Source organism: Atta colombica, unplaced genomic scaffold, assembly GCF_001594045.1.
Source record: "Atta colombica isolate Treedump-2 unplaced genomic scaffold, Acol1.0 scaffold274, whole genome shotgun sequence".
Classification (NCBI taxonomy): domain Eukaryota; kingdom Metazoa; phylum Arthropoda; class Insecta; order Hymenoptera; family Formicidae; genus Atta; species Atta colombica.
This window is the reverse complement of record NW_017259375.1, coordinates 303209-321326: the sequence shown is the minus strand read 5'-3', so window position 1 is coordinate 321326 and position 18118 is coordinate 303209. Positions and strand designations below refer to the sequence as shown.

The 18118-nt window shown below is 29.2% G+C and overlaps 1 protein-coding gene across 1 annotated transcript; it reads right to left on the bottom strand.

Moving 5' to 3' along the window:
- Nucleotides 1-1222: 1222 nt before the first annotated feature.
- Nucleotides 1223-2906, bottom strand: LOC108689621 (aprataxin). The gene is made up of 4 exons (XM_018196479.1): nucleotides 2742-2906; nucleotides 1904-2236; nucleotides 1458-1591; nucleotides 1223-1398 (listed from the first exon to the last, which is right to left on the bottom strand). Exons 2-4 carry the CDS (start codon nucleotides 2230-2232, stop codon nucleotides 1223-1225), a joined length of 639 nt encoding a protein of 212 aa, XP_018051968.1. The 5' UTR covers nucleotides 2233-2236; nucleotides 2742-2906.
- Between the last annotated feature and the right edge of the window lie 15212 nt (nucleotides 2907-18118).

Here is an 18118-nt window from a genome sequence, read left to right as displayed (position 1 = left end):
TATATATATATATATATTTCGCGTGAAGTCATAAAAAGATATATTTTTCGACATAGAAACAAATATATTCCCGTGCATTGTGTAAATATATCACACATCGACGTTGTGCTTCTTTTCCGGGGAGAGAGAGAAACAGTACGTACTATACAATGTCCGATCACTTATCTCGTATCTCGAAGTCTTTTTCTTCTTTTTTGTATACGAGATAGGGAGAACGGATTGCGCGCGTCGTTTTCATCGCGGAGAAACTTTGCAGATCCTGTATTTCGTGTAGGCGTTGCAAACTTTCAGATGGGAACGCGCGCGCGCACGTCTTCTTCGAGGGGTATCCAACGGCGCGTTTCGATTTTTCCGAAAAAGGAACATTGTCGGACGTCTCTGTTGTTTGTCCGGCACTGTTCCTGAGATTCCTGCCGCCCTTCGGTCCGTACGTTTCGGACCTTCCCCTCTCACTATACTATATCATAGCGAAATAATCGGTTTGGATGTGACTTCGTAAGGGGACACACCAAGGCGCTACGTTTATTAAGAGAAGAGATATAACTAATTTAACTAGACTAGAAGTTTTTCAGAGGAGACGTATACTTAATTCGAAATTCTTACACTGTTACGATATCGTTTATGATCTGCGAAACAACGCAAGTAATAACAACAAAGTCTTGCGGATGTTTAGATGCCTACTGTTTCGATGCAGCAGAAACGTTCAACTATTGATTGCAGTATTACTAAATGTATACAGATTAAATGTAACACACTCTACACATAAAACACACACACACACGCACACAACACACACAATACTGTCAATATACACTTGCGCAACCTACGAGAAGACTTTGTAAATAGTTAGAATATAATTGATATTAGGCGCCAAGATGTATTAAGAATAACATCAAATTTATTCCGAATAAATCTTCCGAACTATCGCATAAACATGTCTTATTATCTTTCATGTCCCATTCCAAAAAAATGTCCTTAATGCGATACATACAATATTATAATTATAAGAAACATAATTTATATATCTTTTATGCAACGTAAAAATGTCATATTTTAGATATATATGCAATAATATTATACACTTCTTTTTGTTATGCATTACACTGTTTCAAGGTTGTAAGCTTATAAATAAGTCACAAAGATACAAAAAAAGAATTTATTTTCTAAAGATAATTTATACGTTGTTTTATTATACAGAAGTTTTAAATTACATATTTATACATTATACGCTTTTCATGGCTTTACCAATGTGTGTTAACAAATGTCTTTTTAAATGTGGCATATTTTTTGGCTGCGTCGAACATTTGTGACACTTCAATTTTGTGTTCAGATAGTCTGTACACACCTGCGGAGAAATCTTTTCGATTTTGCCGTCTATGCGCAACTGACGGCATACATCTAAAATTCAATATGCTTTTATATGTAAATTATAATATAAATAAACATATGATACAAACCTTGCGAATGTAAAAAGAATGGTGTCGTAAAGGAGTTCCAATGATATTTAGTTTTAAGAAAAGGACTATTAAAATCCGTGCTTATTACATGTAGGTGCAGTCTCTGCATACTTGGCATCGCATGATAACCTATGCTGCTCAAAAATTATTGTCTTATAATTCTCAAATATATAAAAATAATTCTGTGTTACATTTTTTCTATATATTATATATATGTCTTATATATGTGAGATAGCATACATATACATTCTTATTTTGTCGTATGTGTTATTTTTTTTTAATTTATATTAAAATAATTTTAAATAAAAATCATTTAAATAAAATAAATAATAAAAATAAATAAATAAATTATTTAAATATTTTAAATAAATTTAGTAATAGAATTAATTACTATTTATTATTACTATTTATTAATACTATTAATACTGTCCTACTTTAAGACTCACAGGAATTCATGTTCTGTTTGGTTTTTTGTCAGATCACATGCAACATCATGCATATATGTTAACAAATCTTGATGTTCTTTTTTGACACGCCATATATTAAGAATATCCTCCTTCGGTAAAACCAAATAATGAAATTGCGCTTTAGGATATTTATCTTTGATAACAACTATTTTATCATCTTCTCTGATTTTACATTCAGGATCCTCTATTGATTTAAGTAAATTAGCTGACCAATGATGTTTTTTTGCAGTCGCTATTTCATTAGTTGTGGCTTTACGTTTCATTATCACAATTATAAATCGTAGTCGTTGAATGATGCTGTTAGACATTTACCTAAAAAAATATATATATAAATATATTATGTATATGTATATATATATATGTGTGTGTATGTGTGTGTGTGTGTGTGTATCTATACATATACATAAATTTATATACATACATGTATAGTTATGTTAAAACAAAAGTTTATAGCACTATGAATTACAAAATTCACACAACTGTAACTTCGTTATTAAAAATAAATGAATTTAAATTTAAAAAAGAAATTTTAAAACTTAAAATATTCATTTTTGAAAAGTCACTATATTTTAGAATTTCTGTAGTTTGATAATTTTTTGATATGAGAAACAACGAGTTGAACAAATTGAAAATTTTCTTTTTTATAAGATCTGTCATGTAACCAAGATATTTTCGAAAGTGAAAGTTTAAAATTTTTTTCTATCAATTCTTTTCAGAAATATTCTTAAAATTTTTGTTACTGAATTATCGTGTATTAAATAAAAGAAGAAGTTTGACTTTAAATATTACTGCCGATTACGAAATTAGTACTTCTAACCTACAACATGTACATAGTGAAGTAGCTTCCATATTTTGATTTGCACTCTCAATATATAACATAATTCTTGAATTCTGTATATCTGTATATAAATAAAAACAAGAGAGTCATACGAATTAAATGATCTAAAAATACGAGATCTAACCAACAAACATCAACTTCAAAACACTTGGAAAATGAATGGTTAGGATTGTTGAAATCGCCCGTATACTACCGCCAGTACATCCACTTTCAGTTTGGGAACTACGTGACTACATACATTTTCTGACACTATCGATAAAATCATATCATCGATAGTAGATGTGATTCGTCTCTGTACTCAGAATCCTCAAAATAGAAGCGTGCCATTGAACTATCCATAGGAGGGAACAAAAAAATTTCGCATATATTCGCATATGTCTTCTACATATGTAAATAAGAATTGTTGAATATTAATAAACGGAATTGAAAATTCAAACAAGTTAATTTAATGAATTTTGTCTTATCTCGTCGAAGAATAATTAGGGCAAAAAAAATAACTCCGGCAAATACGCCGCAAAAGTTAGAAAAAATAGTGGGGATAATTTTTCCGCAACTATTCTGTTACATGCCTTTATATTAATGTTGTATTAATATTGTGTTATGATTTTAGTTTCTTATTGTTAATAATAGTATTAAGGATTAAAAAAACTTTTTCTAACTTATTTTTAATTCGTATTTATTCGTATTTATCGCGATTACATTTTAAAAAGAAATGTAAAAATTGGCATAACTATCTGCCTGTACGAGCCTTGGAATTCTCGGGAATGGAATGACTGCGCAATAACTACGCGTAAACGTGACGCGTCGCCCCGTGCCACCCCGTGCCACCTCTCCCCTCCCAAGGCCGCGTGCCAACCATCTAACTGTCGAAATATTAACGAATATTATAAATAAGTGAAATAATATATTCTTCACATTTTTAATGTTCTCTGATCAATAGGCTTTATTACACAGTTTTTGCTTTATTTCTTAGATTCGTTATATATTCACGCAGCTCATGAATATCTTAGTTCAATTGTATTACAATAAGTGATTATCAGTTTATAATAACCCGGGAAAAAATATTATATATATATGAACATTTTGTACATAATTATATACATATATAATTATATGTAATTATATATGAAACATTTTTCCCGGGAACTTTATATTATACAAAATCCGCGCAGTGTATACAATATTTTTAATAAAAGATTGACGCCTTGCTATTTTTTTGTAATATTTGAATTACTGAATTCTATCATTCACGTTTTATTCTAAAATAAAAGAATTATTTAGTATTTATTATTTTAAATAAGTTTCTAGAATTTATTTAATATTTTTTATTTTAAATGAATTGTAATAGTTATTTTATCGAGTCATGATCAGCATAATAAAGAATTTAAAGAATTTTTGAAACAGAATAATTTGCAGTAATAGCAGTATCATAAATTAATTTTTTAGCTGAAAAATTAAATAATGATTAACAAGATATTTAATACTTTTAGCCGAAGCTAGTATTTAGCGCAAATTGTTTCACGCAATTGTTTAGCGCAATTGTTTTAGAATAAAAAAATTTGTATCTTTATATCAAGAATATATAAAATTATCAACCTTTATTTAAGTATTAATCATCATTTAAAAGAAATAAAAATTGAGACAAAATGTTGGAATATCAAAAAATTCCACGCAAACAATTATTAATTACGTTTACAAGAATCGCGCAAATAATAGGATTGAACAAGTGCTCGAGATGCACACACACACACACACAAAGCAAAGCGCAAGATATACGACGATATCTGTTTGTCAAAATCATATAAAATACGAATAATTAATAATTAATAAAAAATAAACCGTGAATATTTTTCATACGCAATAGTTGAATATCTAAACGGCGCTCGGTGAAAAGCGAGGGGAAGTATCACGCGGCGAAAAGCGTGGGGGAGGGGGGAGCGGGGAGCGTGCCGTGCGGCGCGGTGGTTGAGTACGTCATCACTTCGGCATTCGCTCGGCGACCTTGGAAGGAAATAGACGTGTGTTGCTCCGCATGTCGCGCATTAATTTGTATTAATCCACGAAAATTAGATATCCACAAACGCGAATTGATGAATTATATAAGGGTCCAACTAATAATGTTGCTCAAAACTACCTAAGGTGTGTACTAAGGATTATATCTCAATCTTTATTTCTTTCTTTGATAATTTACACTTAATTATGAATTATATAATACATTCTTTAAATAAGATAAATACAAATATTTTTTAAATTATAAAACAATTTGAACTCAATATAATAATGGATATAAATAAAATTCATATTATTAAATAATATACATTTACAGATATATAAATTATAGAGATATTTAAGGGCGATATTCATAATTCGTTCTTATTTTAAGACTGTCTTAAGTAATGTTTTAAGATGATAATACGACCCTTTGATTCATGACTTCTTAAGACTATACTTAAGACAGTCTTGAATATAAATATCCTCTGATTATGAATACTCGCCCAAGATATAGATGAATTGTATGCGTAATGAATCCAAAATATAAAACAAAAATTGTATAATAAAGCATCGTGTAATATTCATCGAAGAATATTAACACGAGATTATTTTACTGAATTTGTAATATGCGTTAACGTTAATATTTCGACAGTTAGACGATCGCGCAACCTTGAGATGGGTATGGTACGGGGTGGCACGGAGCAGTGCGTCATGTTTACGCGTAGTTACGCCGCAATCATTCCCTTACCGACGCTCGTATAGGCAGGTAAACATATGGCATGCCGCTCTTCTTTATATTTCTTTTTGAAACATAATCGCAAAAAAACTAAATATAATACGAAACGTTGTATTTTATGAATAATTTATCATACTAGTAGTCGTATTATGTGAATATTCATAAAATACAACGTTTCGTATTATATCTAGCATTTTTTGCGATTATTCATTTCAAAAAAAAATGTGAAGAGCGACACGCGACACGGCTACTTGTCTCACACGAATCATCAAAAAGGAAATTAATTTATGAATACTCTCATGCAATAATTTTTTATTTTTATTACCTTTCGATCCGTTTAAAAATTATCCGTAACTTTGGAACTATTTATCGATATAATAAAAGAAATTTCTCTTTTTTATTAATCTTTATTTCATTCTAGATTCTAATCATATCATCTATGTATAAATAAGATTCAGCTTTTTTATCTGCTTTGATTTTATTTCGCAATGATGACGAATTGCAGATGTGATATTCGTTTTTACAAGTTAACCGATTGCATAGTAATTGCATAGATAACAGCTATATATTACATTTTTCAGATTATCTTCTTTCTCACCTTGTACACCTCGACGTGATGAGAATCAGTACTCAGAGGACATTTATATGAAAAGAACGATTTTTCTCAAGTATCTAAAAATTTTCGGATATATCCGAATATATATCTAGATAAATTTTTAGATATTGAGTAAAATCGTTCTCTTCGTGTAAAAATCCACACGGGAAGCTAACGTATCCTCGTCGCCGATTTACTTAAAAATAAACGAACCGCAGCCGGTTCATCGCGTCGCGCGATTCGGGAGTGTCGTTCAAGTTATCGGACTCAAGTTATAGTCCGCGCGCGATTATATTATTCGCGAGTGTTATACGCAAGTGTCCTATGCGAGAAGATGACAACTATATTCTGAGAGGAGGAGGAGGTCTGGGAGAGACATCGAGCACCGGTGGAGCAACCTTATGGTAAATATTATTTTTTATTTGTGTAAAATTAACCTTTTTTGCTTGTTTTTAAATCATTATTAAATAAAATTATTTAAATAATTATAAAATAAGGAGCACCAAGTCGTTTCAATCAAACGAACTCTGAAAAGTGTAAATAGTAAATCTTTATTATTCTTCTATTATAATTTTACGGAACGTTTCGACCATACTAAGTCCTCATCAGTCGTGTTTATAAATAAAAATCCTTAACAATAATTTATATGACCATATTAAAAACTTAGAAATTAATTTCGATAACGATATAAAAAATATATTAATCGGATCATCTTATCCACAATCACAATATGTATTACAAATTCAACTATGTTATAATGAGTCAAATTATAAGGTATATAAATTGTAGATTCAAACCAATTCTTCGATTAACAGCGAGAAAGAGTAGTCAATATGGTCAGAAAATCCAATCAATAACTTAGTAGTAACATTATTTCCAATTGTATAAGATGATTGTATATACGAAAGATATATGTAACATCCACTTAATATCCGTTTATTCTCTGCACCATGGCTCATTATAACATGGTTTGTAATACATATTGTGATTGTGGATAAGATGATCCGATTAATATATTTTTTATACCGTTACCGAAATTAATTTCTAAGTTTTTAATATGTTCATATAAATTATTTTATAATGAAACGTTCCGTGAAATTATAATAAAAGAATAAATAAATTTACTGTTTACACTTTTAGAGTTCGTTTATTGAAATGAAATGGTAGAAGCTCTCTTTATTTTATTGTGAAATTTGAAATTTATACGAGCGGATTATCTAATATATTTAATATATTTTTTATTATAATTAAATAATTATATATTCTCTAAAATAATGATATATATTCTTTAAAATAATTATGTATATTCTCTAAAGAACATCTTAGCAAAAACAAATTTGTATACAATTTTAAAGTAATTTTTAACTTGTTAAAATGAAATAAAAAGAGAATTATTTAAAATACAAATTTATTTTTGCTAAGATGTTCTTTAGAGAATATATATAATTATTTATCTAAATTTTAAGTAACTTTCCTTTTATCTAAATTAGATAAAAAGAGAGTTACTTAAAAATTACTTTAAAATTTTATACAAATTTATTTTTGCTAAGATCTTCTCTAAAGAATATATATATAATTATTTTAGAGAATATATAGTTGTTTATATCTAATTAAACAATAATACAAAATTCGATACAAAAATTATATTTTCAAAATTGCATAATTATTTTTCAGCAAACTGCGTTCATATAGCAATTATTTTTTAAAGTAATGATTATTTCTTTATTCTGTTTTAATTTGGATTTTAATTTATTTGTTACAGAATCATCGTAGCGACATTGCAAATGTAACTCCACTATTGCGCATCGGGTTGGTGAGTGATGAATCAACATTTTTATTGGGTAACGGATGATAATTTTATTAGTATATTATGTATATACCTGAATACATGTATGCATAGATTTAATAACGATATATAGACACATATATGTATAGCATTGCATACATCCGTTTCCTTAAAATGAACAAGTTAAAACTGATTAATATCATATTATACGGATAAATTTAGTTATGTATGCCTGTTTCTCTGGTGAATCTTATAGATCCAAATTTTTAAAAATTAGCGTAAAAAAAAGAGAAATTTTGTAAAACTAAACTTGAAGGGAAAATTAAACGAGATAATGTGATTAAGTTTGAACTTATAACAAGAGCATTGATTACTTTATTCGCACAATTGTAAACTTACGCTACATGTTATTTAGAGCCTACGTATAATAAACCTAAATGATTGATATATATACAGAATCATACAAAACAATTGATTGTTCTCAGAGAATAAAATCTCGTCAGTGTGTAATTCTTTTCATCTCTTAATTCTTTTACATCTCTCTTTCTCTCTTTTTCATGAATTATTTACATGAATTATTGCGCCTTTAACAGGCAATTAAATAACGATAAATTCTTCGATATTTCTGTACATGTCTCGAGAACGGCGGAAGTGCGCCAAAGATCGGCAGTTTTCTGCATACGATTCTCGACATCGAGAAAGATAAAGCCGCGGTGATGGAATTACGAGCTCTCGCACAGACACTCCGTTGATAGTAATTCCATTTCTGTTGGAAACTGGTTCGGCCTCGTAATGTCCGGATCTGCCATACATTCTTCTTGAGTGATTCTTCGCCGTATCTGTTACGAATACATATCAATTTATATAACAATATCAATCCTATTTATTTAATAATTACAAAATAAATTTCGCCCATCAATACATCTGGTTGTAATAACCAGTAAGATAGATATATTCTTCTTTACAGCCTGTTACTATTACAGCCTGTAACTGTTAAGATATGCCAATCTTACAATTATCGCATTCATACTACAGTTCCTGTAACCAAAAAATGTATTGATGGGCGACTTTGGTCAACCATTTTTTTCCATGTGTATACATTATACACCTTAATAAATTTTTGATTCGCTGTCTATGGTACATTTTAAAATAGTTTTAAGTAATTAACTCTTTGTGGCCCAATGACTCCGTTTGGAGTCTTTTATTTCATAAATTGCTTGCTGAATTTTATGAAATTTGACAGGATAATCTGATAAAGCTTTATTTGAATTGAGATAAAAATTCAAAAATTCAAAATAATGCAATACGACGAACGGAATTTTGAAAAAGTAATTGATTTGATTATTATAAAACTCAGTTTTAGGAAGTTTTTAATTCCTAGATAACATCAAGTTTCTAATTTCGCTTTGAAGATCATCAGTGCTATATAAACAGTTACTGATTTCTAACCTGACTTTCAAATTCTGATTTTGAACACTAGATTGTGACACTAGAGCCTTTCTCATGAAAATTATTGTCTTTTTAAGTTTCGATATTTTTAGGGCTTAAACATTTAGTTATTGCAGACAATATTTGGTTAATTCAACAAATTTTATTTAATCAAATTTAACTGTAGTCTGCTTAATGACTGTTTAATGTTAAGACTACGGTTAATTCAATTAAAAAAAATTTGTTGAATTAACCAAATCTGCAAACGACTAAATATGTTTAATTAGAGGAACAAATTTTTTTTCTCAGCGTATAAAGATAAATTGAATATTCGGGAGGGTAACTTGCTCGCAAATTGCGAGTTTTTATATTTTTTGAAATATTGCTTATTTAAAATATATAAATAATTAATAAACAACAGAGCTAATAGAGTCGGCTAATCAAGCACAAGTTTTGTACAAGATCAAAATGTTATTTATTAATTTTTTTTTATTTTAAAGATTGAAAGTCTGTTTTAATTATTATTATTTATTGCTTATTTAATATGAGCGCAATTAAGTTATCCCGCTGAATTCATCAGTACGCGATAGAACATGGTTAGGCATTAGCTGCGTTCAGCAAAGAAAGCAGTTTTACAAATATTGTAAAATTTTTCAATATGTGATTGATTTATACATTTAAATCCATAAGAAACCAAAAGCAAGGAACAATCATATTGAAGAATTTTACATTTACAAAGTTGCTTTTTTTGCAGCCATTAATGTTCGCGATTTATTACACATTTATGAAGAAATTTAGTTAGGAATATACGGATAGAGATAGGTAAATAGACACGAATAAATGAAAATACGGTAAGTAAAATGATAAATACGGATAGATAGAGATTGTAGGTAGGGACAATAAGTATGGAGAAATAGGAATAAACTCAATTTTAAATTAAAAAATTAAATTGTTACAAATTAAATGACTTTTGAATAAATTTTGCGATCGGATAATTAAATGTTTATTTTAAAAATAAAGGATAATTATATGATTGAATTAAAAATATTTCATAATAAATTTAACTGTATAATATGGTAAGGACACATAAACACGTGTATATACTTGATAATTGGAAAGAGAGGATTAAAAATTGAATAAAATTTCAAGTTAATTTTAAATTTTATTTAATTATCTCGTTCCAATTTTATCAAATATGAAAATAAATCAAATTAATTTTAAATAATTTTAAATAATTTTGTTGAATTTTCTGCTCTCCTGAAATTACATTTTTTTGATAAAATTCTATACATGTACAAGTTACGTAACGTGTTAATATTGTAACTAATTTTATTATAAATAATTGTATAATTTTATTATAAATAAATGTATATATAATAGTATTAGATACGTGAAATAAAAAATATGCGTACTATATCTAAATACCATCATATTTACTTTTGTAATTTGCACAATTGATTGCTAATAAATTATTGAAATGTATATATCCATATTAAATATCTATTCAATACAGATAGCACTTATCTTGTCATAGTAAACCAAATTGTTACGTTATTGATGTAAATTACACGAAATCGGCGAAACATATGATGATAACAATTATTTAATGATTTAATAAGTTTGATAATTATTTCATAACATTGTGAAATGTTTTTAATTGGGATCCTATTTTGAACATCAGAAAGTCATTAATATTTTTGAGTGACTTCTAATTAAAAATTTTATGTTTAGAATAATCGATTTTTCTTCGTATTTAATATACAAATTTATTAAATAAGTCAGTAAAGATTGGAGCTTTGACTGAGTCAGTAATTAAATATTAACATCTTGCTTTTTGATATTTATATTTTTACCATTACAGAATTACAAGTATATCATAGTGATTAATTTATTATATGCAATGACATTGTTCCTCGTGTCAGATATTAGTGAATGCATAAAAAGTCGAAATTATTTTCATCATGGAGAATTATTCCTCATCGCTTTTCGTAAAATCCATTCGCAAAGTTTAATTTGGTATTTTGTTGAAGATTCTTGTACAGGCTCATTGTACAGGGATATTATAATCCCGTTTTCTCGTCAATTCTTGGAAGTAATAATTTTGCCAATGAGTCAATGATAATTAGCTATATATTTTAAAGTTGCGAAATTAATTCAGTGCTATATTTTACGATATAATTTTCGTTCTTAATTTTATTAAATGTTCTCTCATTAATAATAATGTTAGAAATATACTGTTTTAATGATAATTTAGTATGATTAATATGGATGTATAATGATTATTTGTCTAAATAATTAAGTAAATAAATTTAAGTTTTATACAAATAATTTGTTTATTTTTCGATTTTTTAATAAAAATGTGGTTACGAATGTATATATTTATGTAATTTGCTAATTGTTATTTTAAAAATCATTTTTAGGAATTGGACATATTGCCAAGGACATTATTGTTATATGTGTGTGTGTGTGTGTGTGTGTGTGTGGCGCGCGCGCGCGTGTGTACACTTTTTTATAATAAAATACATGCAGATATTATGAGATTATATTTAACAAATTTTGATTTTTATAACTTAGATAATTTTTATCAAAATGCTTTATATTTTTTTAAAAATGTTATCGTGTATACGAATTTAGTTAAAATTGTGTTGGTACAAAAAAATTCAAGATATGTCAAATAGGTACTCATATTAGCGGGATATTAATAATTAAAATTTTTGGAAAATAAATATATATAAAAGAAATAATATATATAATATATATATATAATATATATAATATATATAATATATATAAAAGAAATAAGGAATTGTTAAATTTTATATAATAAATTTTTCAGTATAAAAGCATAGCATTTCTTTAAAATCCCATTATTATCAGGTTCGATTTATCTCAAACAATTGGTATCCGAGAAAATTTTGTACCCATACATATAAAAAATTACATTAACGCATGTACTTTATTATTATTAAATATATTTTTTCGTAACCACTATTCCATAAGGATATCATTTTATCGTTTATTTTAAATCTGAGATGATTTTTAGCGATGTGTGGCAGAACATATTTTCTCGCGAATTTTTATATTATATTAAAGATGTAATAAAAATGATAATTGTAATTGATGCTACTAAAATTATTACTATCGTAAGTAGTCTGAAAGATTCGGGATTAACACCCTCCTGTAACGAAATCATGAAAATAGATTGTTCTTCTTTGTCGAATATTAACTAGCATATCACAAGACAAAGGAATTTTGATTATTGAGATAGTTATCTTAAATGCGATGAAAATGCCGTTATAAATATATTAATGGCTTTTTATTGCGATATTCTTGAGTTATATTCGCAAATTAATAATTAATAGTAAATACGATTTAATTGTTAGTATTTCTTCTGCGTTTATCAATATTTCATTAAACATTGATTTAAAAAGATTTGTGTTATCGTATGTATTTACGACGTTTTCGTATAATGCCGCATTACTCAAATTTGTTAATTATGCTTCTATACTATCATTTTTATTATATTTTGAATAGCATTGATAATTATATATTGTAAATAATTATTATAATTGTAATCGAATTGTATAAAGGATTATGATAAAGAATAATATTAAAAAAATTATTTCGCAATTTCATTAGCGAAATACAATAAAATAGTTTGACATAAAAATAAAAAAATAAATTAAAGATATAAGATAAAAGATAAAAGATATACTTACTTGCAAAAATGGACTACTATATTAAATTTATTAATAGCTCGTTTCTTATAAAGAAAAGAAGACGCCGTCGATAAAATTGGGGAGGGGGAGGAGGATGGAAGGAGCCTCTATCACTCGTTTTTGATAAATTATACCTTAAATTGACAATATATGTTTAGAAAAGTTTGAATTTATTAAAAGTTTCTATAATTGCTAATAATTATAGAGATTTTAATACATACTATTAATAATATTAATTATGTTTTGTTCAAAACTGGTTGAAAATTTGCATAAAAAAACATAACTTCGTAATTTTTTAGGATATTATAAGATAAATATTCTCTCTCTCTCTCTCTCTCTCTCTCTCTTTCTCTCTTCGATGAGATAAGACAAAATTTATTAAATCAATTTTGTTTAAATTTTCAATTTCGTTTATTAAAATTCAACAATTTTTATTTACATATGTAGGATTAAAATTAATTTAATCTCCTACATATGTAAATAAAAATTGTTACAAAATTAAAATTTTTTCGTTCAAGAACTCATTAAATTATCCCTCCTATGAATAGTTGACAGGCTTTATCCTAAAAATTTAGTACAGACGAATTACATTTACTTTCGACGATACGATTTTATCGATAGCGTCAGAAAATGTATGTAGCCATGTAATTTCCAAACAGAAAATGGATGTATTAGCGCGGATAGTACACGGGGGATTTCGACGGTAATCAGAAAAAAGCCAGCATAGTCTCTCTCAGGTTTCTCTCTGAAATTGGTGATAAAATTACAATCTCAAAAATAAATAGTACGAATTCATATAAATTACTGTAAAAAAGTATTGGGTTGTCCGGAAAGTTCGTGCCGATTTTGAAGAAAAATTGAAACGCAGAAGATTTAAATTTTAGTATACATTTATTAAATTTAAATCTTTTGCGACATGAACTTTCCGGACAATATAATATAAATTATACTTCGTGGATTATTTAAACATTTTATAAATAGAAAAATATACGTATTATTTAAAGTTCTATAACAAAATTCTTCAATATATAACTTCAATAAATTTTATTTATTGTTAAATATTAAATGTATCATGATAATAAGCATTACGCTCATTCGATAATTTAATAATTTACTACAAAAATGATAACGGTTAAATAACATGTTAAATAACATGTTATTTCAGTTCCTGATCCAAAGAAGATCGCCGATTAGAATTGGCGAAAGTGGTGGAGGGCCTCTTAGAAATCCTTTGAAATTAATAAGTACTCTATCATTACATTTAAATATTTTATTAACATTTAAATATTTAATTATTAATCAAATTATAATTCTAATTATATTCAATTCAAATTATAATTATAACGTAGCACAACTATGCATTAATTCTTGCAACATTCAGCTTTTATACATTTACAATGTACATATTCTTTGAGTATAGGATTAATTTATATTACTGCAAATATAATTAATTTATTTTTTGAAATTTTTTTAATGCATAGATATCGTGGATAAAAATTGAATGTTAATATCAAATAAATTCTAAAATATCGATAAAGTATTATAAGAATCCGTAAGAAAAATATATTATATAAAATTTCAAGAATTTTCTAATATTTTCAAGAATCACAATTTCGAGAATTCAACTTTTCGAATTAAAGTTCTTTAAGAGCAACTGTCAGGAGAATATACTGAAGAGATTGCGCTCTAAAATTCCAAGAATTTTCCACATTTTCAAGAATTGCAATTCGAGATGGAAGGATGAGAAGGCAAAGATTGAAATAACATTTTAGCGAATAACTTTATATTTATTTATTTTATTCAAATGGAAGGCAATCGATAAATTCGCAACAAATAAAAATAAATAACACTCTCTCTAGCAATAATTACGTGATCGTTACTTAAGAGTATATCATTACAATATATTCAATGATACTTAATAACAAAAAACTTATATGTATACCACTCCTCATGCGCGGGCGCGCACGTAATGCGCATACCAAATGTATGTATACGTGTTCGTGTGTTTTTATGTGTTTATGTGAGTGCATGTGTTTGTATGTGTGTGTGTGTGTGTGTATGTGTGCGTGTGCGTGCGATGCTACTGCATCGTTTTTCTGTCGATGCAACTGCGCGATTCATTATATACTCGACGAAGCTATGTATACATGTATAGATGCAATCGGTTTACATACTTTACACCTTGCTTGGCTGCCTTTACTTCGTCATTGTTCGCACTCGCGAGTCATAAAGACTTATTACTCATACGGATACGCACATACATTGCAGATGCACCACACACGACAGACTACCAGATTCGCACAGCCTGACAGATCAATCATCGGCAGAATCATGATGAACGACTCGACTTAAAATAATTTCGCGATTGCAACGTTTCCAAAAATGGTGGCTCGAGTTGCGACGCGAGTTCGATAAGATAGGGATGCGGTGTTTTATGATATAATATGATCTTTTTAATTAATATTGCCTTTTAATTACCTTAAATAAATTCATTATATGTCAAGCTCGCTACTACAAAACACACACAATCTCTTTCATTATATTTTACACATTTATATATACAGTATTTTACAAGAGAACAATAAAATCCTTATTGTCATGAGGCAACGGATGGTGACGAGTGTGACGATTTTCTACATAATGCTTGTAGCAAGGGATACTTTTCTTTTTGGCACCTTCGTTTCTCACCCCGATGCCATGTTCCGTTTCTCGTGACAGACGAGTTTGATAGGCATTTATCATTTCTAAAAGTCTAAGATAGAAGGAAGCAATATGGTAGCGATATCTTAAATGCAGATATTAACAAAACGCGATTAAAAAAGCAGCCTTTATAACAAATCTGCAGTAACGCTGCAAATTGATTGATGCTTTGCGAGCCTTTGCTACGAGTAAAAAACAGTACCTTGAATGCTGTGCAACTTACAAAATATATTTATAAGCGATCGATTCCCTTGGCATGATAAATAAATTATGAAATTCATAAGATTTACGCTAAATCAACGCTTACTAGTAATTATTCGATAAAAAAAGAATGTTTCTGCAACTGGCTCTGAGAGCTAGAGCAGGGGAGGGAAGAAGACAGGAAGACGAAGCGGTTCCTTTAATTAAATGCACTGAGTTCCAACTTTATTATTTCCGCGCGTGTTTCAAACGGATCCGTAACGATGCGTTACGGACGCACTATCGCGCTCCTCGCCTCCTCTGTCAGGGCTCTCGCGCACACGGAACATGGCAGTACCTCGAGGTCTTTAGAATTCTCCATGAAGCGTGAATATGTTTGGAATGTTGCATTTTTTTCGTTTGCTCTTTCTCTGGTGAATGCGGGAGAGGAAATGACGATCGCGGACCAATGTACCGTGTTTCGCTAATGAGAATGTGGGAACACACCTCACTAATTTTCTCACATTCAAAAAACTAACAACTTAAATACGGCATTCTCTCTTTATTTGTAACGCTAGTTCCGCATGGAACTAAAAAGCTCGCAAGAAAAAACAACACTTCGAGGCACGTTGGTTGCGAGGAAAATTCAGAACGTTGCGGTATCATTACAAGTGTTTCTCTAAAAAAAAGAATCAAAACAACCGCGATGTTTTATTTTATTTTATTATTTCTTTTTTAGAAAAATTATCGATCGCTGCGTATTGGGGTTTCGATTAGCACCATCGCTGTCCATAAACATTAATACGTACCACATGTACTCACTTAAGAAAATCTCAAATTGTAACTTTACTGTATTCGTTACTTATTATCTCATAGAGACATAGACACGAAGTTTCACGCTGCAATAATATTATCCACGAATTTCGGGTACTCTGTATAAAAAGTAGTTTAGATACAAAGTCAAGTATATATTTGAAAAATTAATAGAAGTAAATATAATATTCAGATATTTTTCATATATCTATTCAAAATATGAATATTTTGTGTAACTTTTCAAAAACATCATTTGTTTTGTCACAATTAAAGATTCCCTTGTGTTTCATCAGGCAAGCAATTACGCTCTTTAAGATACACCCACACACACACACAGCCACACACACACACACACACACATGCACGCACGCACGCACGCACGCACGCACGCACACACACGTACACAATACATACAAGCTCTCGTTACCGAGATCGGCATTGCGGTCCCTCGTCGTTACATTAAAGTCCGAAGCCGCTTGGTCTCCGAGGAACGTCTTAGAACAGGGCAGAACGACATTTTTTTAACCCATAAAGCAACTCTTATCTGACACACAATGTTCCGAGACGGAATCCTTCGATTACGTAGTGATCGCCTGTCGTACGATGTGCGTAATGGTTGCGGCTCGCGACGCGCGTGGCTTCGATCTCTCTTGTTCATACAGTTTGGAAACATGGAATGTCACAAAACAACAAAAAGATTAGTCGCGGTGGAAAGATCGAAGGACCGCGCCGTGGTAACCGATCCCGGTGGCGATTGTATAGCTCGCTCGCGCGCGCAGCCATTCCTACGATTTCATTGCTATTATTATGATTATTGATTAAAATACGCAATAATTCATAAAACGTAATTCCTAACATCACATGCTCTGTGGCTTAGAAAATATGTATAGCTGCGCTGGAAGGCCCCCGAACTCGCGTATTCAAACGTTACACGACTCGTAGACGTTAGGCGCACGTAGAAGTATATTTTACATATGTGTATACGTACGTATATATGCGTATGTATGCATATCTTTACAATAATTATTGTTATATTAGATAGTTATTCTATAAGTGTTTAATTATGCAAAGTTAAGATTAATTACGGTTGCGGGAGAGGGGCAGGCATTTGGAAATAGAGGATTATCTGAGGGGATCATATACGCAAATGTTTTCTCGTCTCCTTGATTTGACACACACGCTATTTCTCGCAGTTATTAAAACCCAAGCAACACACGACTGGATAGTAAAAACTAGCTTAAAAAACCTGTCGTAAGCTGACTCTTTGGGAGAATTTTGAAAGTTGATTTCGGTCCTGGAACTTTAGATCCTTTTCTTTTTTATATACGAGCGGCATGCACGCACACATATCGTTATTTTAAATTTTAGTTCCAAGAAGAAAAATATTTTATATATATATATATATGT